The following is a 13,092-nucleotide window of genomic DNA, read 5'->3' as shown; positions in this document are numbered from 1 at the left end:
TGTCGGAGAGTTGACGAGTTGCAGCCCATGCATCAAAATGTGCAATTTACCAAATGATTTTTTAGGTCTTTTGTTGGAGATGACTTGCACTGATGACGGGAAAATTGGGGGTGGGGGGGGGGATACGCGTCCACGTCATAGAGATAGATAGTATAAATTAATTGCGTAAATGCGCGAAATAAATAAGGGATCAAACATTGCAGGCTCTTTATTTCCAGAACTCTTACATTTACATAAAAATTCTGTTAATTACATCTCCAAAGAGAAAACCCCTGATTAAGAAATTCCAACATAACTATTACATGACATTACAACACATGAGTATCTAAAACTATGAAAATAAAACTCCTCGTCGCTGTCGTCGGCGTCGGCGTGCTCAAAGAAGCTTCAAATTTATTTATGAGTCACACGATAATCATGCTCCAGATTTATCTATACTAATATATGAGTAGCATAGTAACTATGATTTGTTCATATGGATGCCATGTTCAGCTTGTCATATTCTATTTTATATCATTTGTACTAGTATTGGTAGTACGTGATGTATACATATAGTATGCATGTATGGGTTCTAGATCATTTTAGTTGATTAACCATTATAGACTTTGATTATATAATGAGTATTCTAATCAGTTTGTAACATAGATAATTTATTTAATTGGCTAATCAGCTAGCTAAAATAGCATCCAAAGTACTTTTGCATATGTGCCATGGGACCATGCGTGTGTTTTATATGCGCATGCATGGATGTATAATTTATTTGATAGTGTCACATATATGCATGTGAACCATACTATGTATATCGATTTTATTCTAGAAACAAAGGTTCATAAATATAGAACCAAAGCATGCGTGTTACTACCAACTAACCAGCATATATGTATCGTTCACTATTTGTATGGTGATTTTATATGAAATTTAGTGATGCACTACATTGAGTCTTAGTGCAAATAATATAGACTATGATCATGCACCTATATGAGAGGAGCACATGGTGTGATTTTAATCTTTATATGATTATATTATGACATGTAAGTTAGCCTACATGCATTTGTATATTGGTTCTTGCAGATGCATACACCTATGAAGGGAGTGCATGGTTTGATTTTAATCTATATGAGATTATGTTCTGACATTTGTTCTTTGCAGATGCAGATATACACCTATATAAAGAGGGTGCACGGTTTGATTCTAATCTATATGAGATTATATTATAACATGGCTCTTTGCTGATACATACACCTATACGGAGAGGGTGCATAGTTTAATTTTAATCTATATAAAATAGATGCATACAACCTATATAAAGAGGGCGCATGGTTCAATATAATCTATATGAGACGGATGCATACACCGATATGAAGAGGGTGTATGGATCAATTTTAATATATATAGGAATATCTCATGGCACGTTAGACTGGTTTTGTAAAGCCTTAAATGAATGTGCAACCAAAAATTAGTCAACATATTTAGATGAGGTTTTTTTATATATAGTTTAGTTTCAGTTGTATTAATGCTAACGTCGTGTGACAATGTGCCCACACGTAGCATATTTCATTTATATTAATACTAACACCATGTGACAATATGCCCACGTGTAGTACAATTCATTTGTATTGATGCTAGCAGTGTGTGACACTATGTCCACGCGCGCAGCATGATCAAGAGCATGTAGAAAGTTTATAACAATTTATAGGGATGATGCAACATGTGAAAATTACCTATTCAATTTAGAGATATGAGGCTAAACTGAACGTAATTCCGGGTCCTACGAGAGGTGTTTCTTTACTCGTGACAATGTGCCCAAGTCAAGAGCCAAATATGTAACAACTTATGAAAAAACCCTAAGAATAAGCAACCTGATTTGTGACAATATGCCCAAATCAAGAGCATAATTCTTGATCCTATCGTGAGAGGCTACTTGGCATGTGACAATATGCCCATGCCAAGTGCCAAATATGCCATCATTATGAAAAATACGAAGGGAGGGAGTAGACCACCATGAATCACCTTTGCCTCCAAATATCTTCTCACCTGTACGTGAAGATGATCAGCTGCCGACGCCTAGGAGAAGAGCAGCAGCTACGTACTTATGGTGGTGTAGATGTTGAACGGCAGGCTGCGGCTTAGACGATGTCGTGGTTGACGAGCGGCCTGCGGTGTACCATGTTGACGACGGACGGGTGGTCGAGGATGAGCGTACGACCCTGGAGATGAGCGGCCGGCGGCGGCGTATGTGGCCGACGACGATCGAGCGGTTGCTGCGGCGTGGAGTAGCTTCCGTGTGGAGAAGCTTTCACGGCAGCGCTCTGGCGCGCTCTGGAGCAGCAGCGCCTGCGTATGTGTGGATGGGCGATATGATGGTGGTAGATGAAGGAGCCGCGGCAGCAACGTTTTCGCTCTCGATGGATTTCTGCCGGCGTTGGAGAGCAGCAGAGTTTTATCGATTTCTCGTCCCCCTTGAGCCTGACCGCTGGTGTCCTATTTATAGAGGAAACTAGGATAGTGGTGCTCTTCACGTATAGGATCGAGACTATTTCAGGTAGTCGTGAGTTCGTGCGTGGACGTGGGTGTTGGCCGTTGCAAACTTGAAGCAGGCTCCAAGTGTCCTAGCAATGGACCAAGTCATATGCGCTAGCATTTGGGACACGATCTCCTTTTAATTAATTATGTTAATAATTTCCTTTCCCTTGTTGCTGCTTTGACTTTCGATTCTATTGTTAGCAGCTGATGCACGAGCTTTTCTTTGTAACACGTGTATATGTGGGCCTTGCTTGTGCATGCATGGGCCTAATTGTTAATCAAGTTTACTATGCTAATTAACATATGTAGCATGCACGTCCAGGGTATTTGCGGCATATACGTGCAATCGATTTTTTTTATATTTAATTAATCATGGCTTAACATCTATTTGCGTGTAACCCAAAATATTGTATTTCATATAATCATCGTGTTATGTCCATTATGACGTGATTATATTACTTTGTGAGATCGCCGGGATGATGTCAAACATTGTTCCATAGTCTAATACTTCAGAAATATTTGTGCCTTACTTGACGACTTAAGTCATCATTAGGAACCGCCGCAACTAGGGGCACATGTCCTAATATTTGCTCATTTACTTGGCTGATACACATAATTATTTGCCGATATTTTATTTTGTATTAGACAGAGTTTGCCGTCTAAAAAAATATATGTTCATGTAATTACCATATTATTTAAAATGTGACGCCGAAATCGGTGTGAACATGCACACCATGCTCATCATGTGCAATTTAGCATGGATTTTTTTTCTCGGAGAGATGTGAGCGTGAGTTGCATGTGATGTATAACTTGCACACCATGTGTATCAAAATGTGATTATTCCGAATCTGGATTCTGTTTTGTGTTCTTGATCCTGTGATTATCGCCTTGTTTTTTTGGTGACCTCTGTTTCCTTTTTCTCTAAGATTTTTCGTTTCGATTTTCTGCTTGTGGCCAAAAGCCCAAATCTGCTACGAACAGAACGAAAATCAAATAAAACTGTAAGGGTTGGCTTAACGCGCGACTGTCTCGCTAGTTCCTTTGTGTGCGTACAGGCCTACCGAGCATCTAGAAGATGTAGCTTGTGTGCGATGCCGGCCACTTCATGCATGTGTTTAGTAGAAAGATGTCAGTGCATGCACGTGCTAGTAGAAGATGTAGATGTGCATGCGCCAGCGGTGAATACCGTAGGAAATTTAAAATTTTAAAATATTTTTAGTTGAATATATGAAGTTGCCATCCTATTTTGTTTCAGGTTGCCACGTTGACAAAAAAATTATGGCTTAAAAATAACCATCCAAATAATCTATGAAGTTGCCATCCTATTTTGTATCAAGTTGCCACGTCAACAATGTTTTTATAACTTGTTTTGAAGTCCTTGTTGATACGATCCAATAGTATAAGCAGATTATGAATGGGAAAGACGGTTTGAACTACAAAACCTTTTTAAGTTTTCAAATCAACTTTTTCTTATGTGCACTTGCCAATCCTCGTTTTTCCTTCATGTGTGTTCTTAGCACACTCAAAATGTGCATGCAGACGCAGGGCACAGCACCAGCACATGCATGAACCTCATCGCTGCTGCAAAGCAGCCCGTGCAGACCATGAGACCCAACGTCCATCGCGTAGCAAGAGAGCTGACGAAGGGTAGCTTCGAGAATGCCCATGTTGATGAGTTTTAGATCAGGGAGAAGACACATAGCGTGCGTATCGGTGACTCCGTCAGCTAACAAGGACACAAGGGACACGATTTACCCAGGTTCAGAGCCTTCGGAAGGTAATACCCCTACGTCCTGCTTGTCTGATCTGGATATCGATGGAGAGATTACAATGAAGCCGCTGGGGCTACGATGCGCAGAGTAGATCTGGCAAAGGGGAGTCTCGCAACTCTAGGATTCTACGTGGAGATGGGTGTATGCGAGAGGCTTGCTCGTTGTTCCTTGTCCTGGCTCCCCTCCTAGTCCTTTATATATGCAGGAGTCCAGGTCTCAGGGAGAGTCCAAGCCCATTACAATGATGAGATATGTTATATTTAAAGCTTCCTTATCTCGAGTCGTCGAGATTGGCATGTTGACTCCAGGAGTTGTAGTCGTTCTCCTCATGACCCCGTGGTGGGCCATGACGGGTATCCTTGAGTTGAGTACATGATTAGTCATAACGTCAGTAGCCCCCAAGTGCCTAGTTGAGTCGTAGACTTCAGTAGGGACTTCATAAAGATTTCATCCATCTTGAGTCGAGCAAGTTGCAGCCGATGAACTTGGAGACTCGGTATTGCGTCGAGTTGATGCTTTACTTCAAATGATGAAGGATTGACTCATAAAGATTGCTTGAGTCGAGTCAGTATATGTGACCGTAGGCAGCTGAGAAGCCAATGAATAGATGAGAAGTTATTGATTCGGAAGTGCATCGAATCCTTGATTAAAGCTTGAGTGTCGCAGCACGGGGCTTTGACACCGGGGATGCATGGGCACCCCTTTTTAGGTTCGGCAGTGGGCGACGGGGATCGCTCCGGCGATCGCTGGCGGGGCCGGTGCGAAGCGCTACAGCATGCAATGAGGTCGGACACACGTTTTACCCAGGTTCGGGCCACCCGGAGGTGTAATACCCTACGTCCTGCTTGTCTGATCTCGTATTGACAGAAGAACAAGTGCTTACAAGTTGCCGGGGGGAGCCCCCGGGTGCTCTCTTTTTTGGCTAAGTGTCCCTTGCTACTTCGGGGCTACTGCTAGTGAAGCAGTTCCAGTTGGTCAGCGAACCAACCAGTCAACCATGCAACTATCCCCCTTTGACCGCTGGTGGGGGTCCTCCTTTCATAGCCAAGGGGATACCACAGGTGCCACGGTGCATGGATTACAAGTGGCGAGCAGGGAGCTTGGGCAGCTCCTCCTCGGTGCGCTGGCAGACATGCAAGAACACTAATCTTGTAGTTAGGGGTCTAAGGCCTAAACACTAGCTCTGGGCAGCCACTGTTTGCCTGACTAGACGGGTAACCCCTCTCTTGTCGGCTCATTAAATGCGTCTTGCGCTACACTCCTCGTCCTGGCGACCCTGCACACTGGGCGCCTGCCGCGCGCCCACGTGGCGCTGCTGCACTGTTTGCTCGGCCCCGCCCTCGCAGCGAAAACCTGCGCCTGGGAGCGCCCCTCCCGGCGAGCACCTTCCTGGGAGGTGCCCAGGCGGGAACTCTCCCCCGAAGCCCCGCTTGCCTTGCCGGGCGGCTTGCACGTTGCCGCCCGGGGTGCGATCCTCCCAAGGACCAAGCGATGCGACCCACGCGTCGTGCAACGGTGGCACCTCGGGTGCCACTGGTGCGACAGTACCTCCCGGGCGTGGGCCGGCAACACCTGTTCCCGGGCGAACCCTTCCCTGGCCGGTTGCCGGGCTACGCCCCAACCGACGCGTGGGTCCCGATTTGTCTCGGGCCCGTGTCGCTTCGTCTTCCAGTGACCCCGCCGTTGCAGGCGAAGGGGTGGGTGCGAGATTTCCGCCGTAACCTCCTCTTCACGGCGGAGAGTTATAAAGCTTCACTGCTGCGCCGGGGGGCAAACACTTAGCCTCCCAGCCTTCTTCCTCCATCTTTTCGCATCTTGCGTCCGAGAGCCTTGCCGATCTCCCACCCACGCTCTCATGGGTCCCTCCACCCCCAGGAAAGGGAAGGAGGCGAAGCCCTCGAAGGGCAAGAGCGCGGCGGCAGCCAAGGCCGCCGAAGAGAAAGAGCTGAAGAAACAAGAGATGCGGGCCACACTTGCCTTCTTCCGACCCGGCTACAACGGCGAGGCGGTGGGCAAGCTCCAGCACACCGTTGCCTCGGACTTCAACGATCACGGGAAGACCCTGATCTTCCCCGCCGGCGCCGTCGTCCAGTCCACCGACTTCCGGGTGTTCGGGCACTTCATCCTCACAGGATTGGTGCCGCCATTCTCCCTGTTCCTCCATGCGCTCATGGAGTCATACCAGCTGCGGGTGGTGCAGCTCCATCCCATGTCCCTTGACCTCCTTGCCATCTTCCAATTCCTCTGCGAGGGATTCGTCGGAGTAATGCCATCGGTGGCGTTGTTCCGGCACTACTTCTAGCCCCGCATCGAGAACAAGAAAGCGATGTCGTCGGGGGTGGTGTTCCGCGCCCGTGACCGGATGAAGTCCGAGTTCATCGTCCGGTCGGAGATGAAGATCGAGAAGGAATGGCGGGGCGACTGGTGTTGGGTCCGAGTGGATGAGCCCGAAGAGCTCATCTTTCCGCCCACCGAGTTGCCGCTGGAGGTCCCCGGCTGGCGGGACCGGTACCACCGTGACGCCGACCTCCTCCCCATCATGGAGAAGATCAAGGCCTTTCGGCTAGCCGGGCTCGCCGACCTAGACGTGGCACGGGTCTTCATCACCCGACGCATCGCGCCGCTTCAGCGGCGTTCCCTCCTCGCGTGCGCGTACACGGGGGCCGGAGACAGGACGCGCCTCCGCGAGGAGGGCATGGACAAGGAGTCGCTCCAGGTGTGCGTGAGGGGGATCTCCGGCGAGGATGCTCCCTACGCGAAGTTGCCGCCGGGGGTCTTCGCCCTCAACGCCGGCGTCCCCCGACTTGAGCAGCATCATTGGCTCCTTCCCACCCTGCAAAGAGTGGGGGCTGATGGACGATTCCCCCACTCAGTCCCTGCGCTCCCCTCCGCCCGCACCCCACGGGAAGCAGGCGCAGGAGGAGAGCGGGAGCGAGTCGGAGGCCGGCCTGCCCACGACTCGTCCTCCGATGACGAGACGGGCCGGGTCGCCGCTGCCCGGGAAGTCATCCCCATGGACGAGGAGGAGGACGACGTCGGTGCGCCCCTGATCGTGCGCAGATCAAGGGCGCGCGCAGCGGTCGCGGCTACGTCCACGGCGGCTGCGGCGGCAACTGCCCCCGCGGTGGCCACCGGCTCCATGACGGGGACTACCTCAACGGCGTCCGACGGCACCCCAACAGCGACCAGCCCCGCCGCGGTAGCCGGCGCCGCGGCGGCGACCACCCTGGCGGCGACCGCCAGCGACCCGGTGACGACTACCCCAGCAGCAGTTGCCGGGGCCGCGACGGCAGACACACCCGCAGTGGCCCCCGGCACCGTGGCGGCTCCTTCGACGGTTCCCGCGGCTTCCCGGGTCGCGGCGACCCCACGGGCGCCAACAGCCCCGCCCGCGCGAGGGCTCTTCCCGGGCTTCGCACTCCGGCGCAACCCCCCGAAGGCCGACTCGCCGGCAAGCACCGGCAAGAGGGGGAGGGGCGATTCCCCGACTGCCGCGCCAACCAAAAAGGCGTGTACGGACGCTGGCAGCGGCACCGACCCGGCCGACAAGGGTACCGGTGGTGTAACATCCCAATTTTCAAAATTCTTCATATGCATTGCATATCATAAGCATCATGTCACCCTTGCATTTGATCAATTTCAAAACCCTAAAGTTTGCCTAGAAAACCCTTTTGCAAAAATGCTTTTATTTGATTTTGGGCTTTGATCTTGCTCTTGAGTATTTGCATTTTTAACCCATGAGGGTATTGTGGTAAAAAGGGATTTAATGCATATATAAAGCTATCCCATAATTGGCTTTTGAAAGTATTTTGAAAAATAATTTGTTTTTATAACCTAAGGGCCCTAAAAGCCATTTTATAGGCAAATGTATTTTTAAATATTTTATTTTGAGGAAATTCTTGTTCCAAAAGTTAGATAATATGAAAATATGATTTTACAATTTTTTTTGCATTTTATTTGGAGTGATTTGGATCTCCGAATCAATTTTGAGGTTCGAAATCAGAAAATAGATAAAAGAAAAGGAAAACCGAAGAAAACCGGTCAAACCGGACCGAACCGGTCAAACCGGACCGGCCCAGCCCGAGCCGCCCGCTCTCCCTGACCGGTGGGACCCACGCGTCATCTTCAACCTCCGTCCGAAAAATCCGGCCACGCACGTCCGTGAACTGCCCACGAATCCGTTCCGATTTCTTCGCGCACGAACCACCAAATCCGAAACCCCGCGCGTCATATCGAAGCCCCCGAACTCCTACCAATTCCCCCAAACTGCTCGCCCAATTTCGCATCGGTTAGGATTTAATTTCTTGCCAAAGTTCTTCACGGACGTCGTCGTTCTTCGCGTTTTGCCGTCGTTCCGGTGAGCATCCGCCCGCGCCACTCCCCTAGCCTCTCTCCTCTCCCCGTCCCGAACGCCGTGACGCGCTCGCCTTTGCGTTTGGCCGCCGCCACCGCCTCCGGCCGCCCGCGCCGGCCATCTTCCTCAGCGCCGGCCGCCGCCCGCTCGTCGCGCCACCTCCGATCGCCGCCCCGCGCCGCCTCCACGCTGCCCGCGCCCTCCGCCGTGCCGCCTGCCCGCGCCGCGCGGCCCCTGCCCCTTCGCGCGTCGTCGCCTGCCCGCGCCGCCGCCCCGTGAGCCCGCGCGCTCCCGCGCCCCGCGCCGCCCGCGCACCCGCCTCCTGCCGCGCTGCGCTGCCCCGCGCCGCGCGCCGCCCCAGCTGCTCGCCCGCGCCGCGCCGCCCTGCGCCGCCTGCCCGCGCCGCCGCCGGCGAGCTCGCCCGCCGGCCGGAACCCTAGAACCGGGCCAGTCAGGTTTCGCCACGTGGCGAGATTTGGTTTTATTTTATTTTATTTTAATTCGGCCGATTTGGATAAGGCACTTTTGCAGAAAAGCCCTTGTAACTTCAAAGCATCATGTCTTTCAAACCGTCTTTCCAAAAATTGTGCTCCGCACCATTCTGGAATCGTCACAACTTGTAGAATATTTTAGCACTGTCTAATTTCAGTTTTGAACAACTTAGGCAGTAGCTATTTACAGAATGGTTGATTATGGTTTAAATTTCAAATGAATTGTTTCAAAATAGTTTTGAGCATGTTATCTTGCTGTAAAATTATTTAAACTTGTTCTCTATCCATTAGGACCAGAGAAGAAATTATTTTGTGTATAATCATAGCATACAAGTTAAATAATGCTCTATGTTGCAAAAGCCGCACAACCTTTTGTTTTAAACCCTATTCATGTATCATGCATATTAATTACCACTTTGATGTTGTATAATCTGTCCAAATCTTTTGAGAGCCTTTTCAAAACAGAAACGAAACTTTGTACGTTAGAAGTAACCTTTGTGTGCATCATCTTGGCGTATGCATCATGGCATGGTTTTTGTATTGAATGTTGTGTTTATTGTGTGTGTTTCTTTTATTTTAGATTGTGTGGAGTGTATTTCTTGTTGTTGCGAAGAGTGCGAGAACTATCACAACCTTGGACAAGGCAAGTTCACTTTGATCATATCCCATTATTATTGTTGTTTTAAAATACTTATGCATTAGTGTTGTTGGTACAGATGCATTGATAGGACTATTACTCGTACCTCTATGCTAGCTATAAATCCCAGGTAGTATAGTTTACCCTCGCCATTACCTTGCCACCAAATTGCCATCGTTTTTAGTTGAATGCTAGGCTATGGTAGTATCGTGGGGGAAATAACTACATTATGATATTGATATGCCTTTGGCTATATGAAATGTTTTTGTTAGATGTAAGGCAAAACAACTAATTCAATGAACCATCCTGGGTGGGCTGCTTTGAGTATTTTGAGGATTAGCGGCGTCAGGTCCATTTCTATGGGTCCCTCTGAGTCGAGTTCCTGTGGATTCAGGAATGGATCGTCCATGGACGTCTCTTCCGTGGATTCGGGGAGCGCCTACGTTGCAAATGTGGAATGCCACCTGGGGTAACCGAGACTGGACTAGTTTCCTATTTAGAAGCTTCTAGTACAACCACAATGCTATATGGTCTCTGGCGAGACGAGAGTAAGTTGTATGAACCTAAACTCGAAAAATTGTACTGAGGTAGCCGTGTAGGGGGAGCGTGATTCTCTCGTGGTTTAGGGAATTACCTCTAAAAATCTCGTAATCGATGCCGTTGCTACTCTACCCTGAGGACAGCAAGGGATTAACACGTCGGTTTCTTGTGGGGAATGTGTACAAACTCTCGAGAGCGTCAAAACTAAGTACTTAGCTGTGTCCCCGGCAACGGACATTTTGAGCAACTAGATGTGGAGCTGTAAAAAAAGTCTCACTCATTCCAATTTCTTAAATAAAATGAATGGTTTGAATAGGGTAGGAGCACTTGAAGAATCCACTTCAATGTACTCTAGGTTAATAGGAGCATGGGTGTGTCTACCCCGTGTCCATTAGTTAACATTATTATAACATTCCTTTGTAGTAGGGTAATTTATGTTCTGCTTCCACGCAAACAGCCTGAACTCCACCTTGCCAAATACTGCATATACTTGGTAGATTATGATATAACTTGTAGTGAATCTTGCCAATACAATCAATGTATTGACCCTAGTGGCTGCATCGTTTAATGATGCAGGAAGCTCTGACGACGAGTAAGATGTACGTTCTACTTGTTTGGGTTACGGGCCTACATTCCAACACGCTCTCACCGTGGTGTTGATGTGCCCTTGTATCTTCCGTTTTTCGCTGCTAAACAATTGTTTTATTTCCAGTTAATCCGTGAGGTTATGCGAGTTGTAAGTACCCTTTTATATTCTGGATGATACGTTGTAATATTGAGACCTTTGTTCTATGATATTACATCTTGAAACTGTGTGTGCTAGTGAGTCGATCCAGGGACTAGCACTAAAGCACAGAGATCGAACCCTTTTACGGGGGCGGTCGCTTCAGGTGGCGCCGCCGCCGCACCTGCCGGCGACCCAGCCCCGATGGAGGTGGCGCCGACAACAGGTACGACACCCTACCTGCTTCTTTACCTGCACTTCCATTTGCCAGTTAATCCTGCAGCTGTACCTTCCTTTTCCGCAGGCGACACTCCGCCCACAACAGACCCCCTGGCGACACTTGCCAGGACGGAGGAGGAGGGGGAGGCTCCCCCCACAAGCCCAGTGGCCCCGCAAGGTACTCATCCAGAGCCCCCGCGTCTGCCTCCGGGCAACTCTTTTAGCTTCCCGATTCTCACCTTTTTCCGCTGCTGCAGGCCCAAGCGTGCCCGCACCGGAAGCAGGTGTTACAGTGACTGACCTCGACTCCGACGTCGTGATCACGGGGACGGCGAAGGAGCCGGAGGCAGCCCCCGCGACAAGCCCTGCTGCGCCGGCGGCCACGGCAGCGGCAACTACGGTTGCCACCGGAACGGCGCCCGGCGACGTGCCAGCGGCCGCAGACGCCGCCGGCGCGGATTCTTCCGCTACCCAGCAGGAGGCGGCCCCTGCCGTGGGCATGGAGGAGGAGCAGCAGGATGCTTCGCCGCAAGCGAACGACCCCCCGCCCAGCCAGACGGTGGCGGCGGGGGCTTCGTCGTCATCGGCCGCCACCGTCAGCACCGACCTCGGCAACCTTGCCGGGGTGGCTTGTAATCCCATCACTTGGGATCCGAGCATCTTCGACCGGGGGCACCGGTTCATTGACGCTGTCAAGGACCAGCAGCTGGCCTTCGTCACCTCCTTCAACCAGGTGAGGGAGCACCACAAGATCGCTAAGAGCCAGCTCGGCGAGGTGCGACTGGCTGCGGAGGAGGAGCGGCAGGAACTCTCCTGGCTACGGGAGAAGACACGCCTCGCCAGGGAGGAAGTGCGCCTCGCCCGGGAAGCCCTGGAAGAGGCCACCACGCCGGTCGTCCTCGAAGAGGAGCTCTACCGGCGACTGGAGGCCCAGCGCGCTGAGCTCCAGGAAACCCTGGACTCGCTGAAGGCGGCGCAGGCGAAGGCTGAGGAGGAGCACAGAAAGGCGCTCGCCATGGCCCAGGCCCGCCTTGACGAGAAGAGCGACCTGATCACCAGCTACGCCGGCCAGATCCAGGGCCTGCGCGTCAAGCTGGAGGTGTAGACCAAGGCCACCGAAAGTGCGGTGGCTGCGGCAGCCTGGCATGAGATCCAGCTCAACGCTGCCAAGGACAAGGCGGCCCGGCTCGAGACCGAGTTGGCCGCTGTCCGGGAGGAGCTCACTAAGGCCGGTGAGGACAATGCGGCCAAGGCCGCGGAGCTCGCGTCACTGGCGAGCCGCCTCCGCAAGGCCAAGAAGGCCGCGCTCGACGCCCGGCTCCACCACGGCATGCTGATCGGGCAGCGGCAGCTGAAGACCGAGAAGCTGCTCAAGATTGCCCAAGTGTTGCACGACCTGCTGCCTCGGTTCGAGCTGCAGGCCGCAGAAGTGGATAGCACGGACGTCTCCACGCTGATCCCGTTCTTTGCCGACTTGGTGGGGAAGTTCGCGGCGCTCGACGTCTGGATCTCCAAGTTCGGCGTCGACGAGGTCGCCAACTGCGCTCAGGAAGTTGCCGGGACGATCCTTCCGAGGGTGCACCTCCGACACCCGGAGTTCCCCTTCGAGACGCTGCTGGACGCCTGGTCGGACAGCGAGGATGAAACCACCCACACTCAGGCGGTGAGTGGGTTTGTCGACGAGGTGGTCGAGCGGATGCAGCGGACGCCAGACCCCGAGCCGTCCTCGGAGCCCCCGGCGGAGGACGCCGGCCCCTCGCCGCAGCCCTCGCCGGCCCTTGCCGTTTCCTTGTGTTATCTTCTTTTGTTTCCGTTCCCTGCAAGTGTGGCGC

The 13,092-nt window shown here is 51.4% G+C and overlaps 1 protein-coding gene across 1 annotated transcript; it reads left to right on the top strand.

Annotated features, from left to right (window-relative positions):
• The first annotated feature begins 6,150 nt into the window (after window positions 1-6,150).
• Window positions 6,151-12,365, top strand: LOC104585541 (mucin-1-like). The gene is made up of 5 exons (XM_014895650.1): window positions 6,151-6,432; window positions 6,844-7,609; window positions 11,346-11,438; window positions 11,518-11,855; window positions 11,994-12,365. Exons 1-5 carry the CDS (start codon window positions 6,151-6,153, stop codon window positions 12,363-12,365), a joined length of 1,851 nt encoding a protein of 616 aa, XP_014751136.1.
• The last annotated feature ends 727 nt before the right edge of the window (window positions 12,366-13,092 follow it).

This window comes from Brachypodium distachyon, chromosome 5 (assembly GCF_000005505.3).
Source record: "Brachypodium distachyon strain Bd21 chromosome 5, Brachypodium_distachyon_v3.0, whole genome shotgun sequence".
In the NCBI taxonomy this organism is placed as follows: domain Eukaryota; kingdom Viridiplantae; phylum Streptophyta; class Magnoliopsida; order Poales; family Poaceae; genus Brachypodium; species Brachypodium distachyon.
Note: the sequence above shows the minus strand (reverse complement) of the source record. Positions and strands in the feature narration are given on the sequence as shown.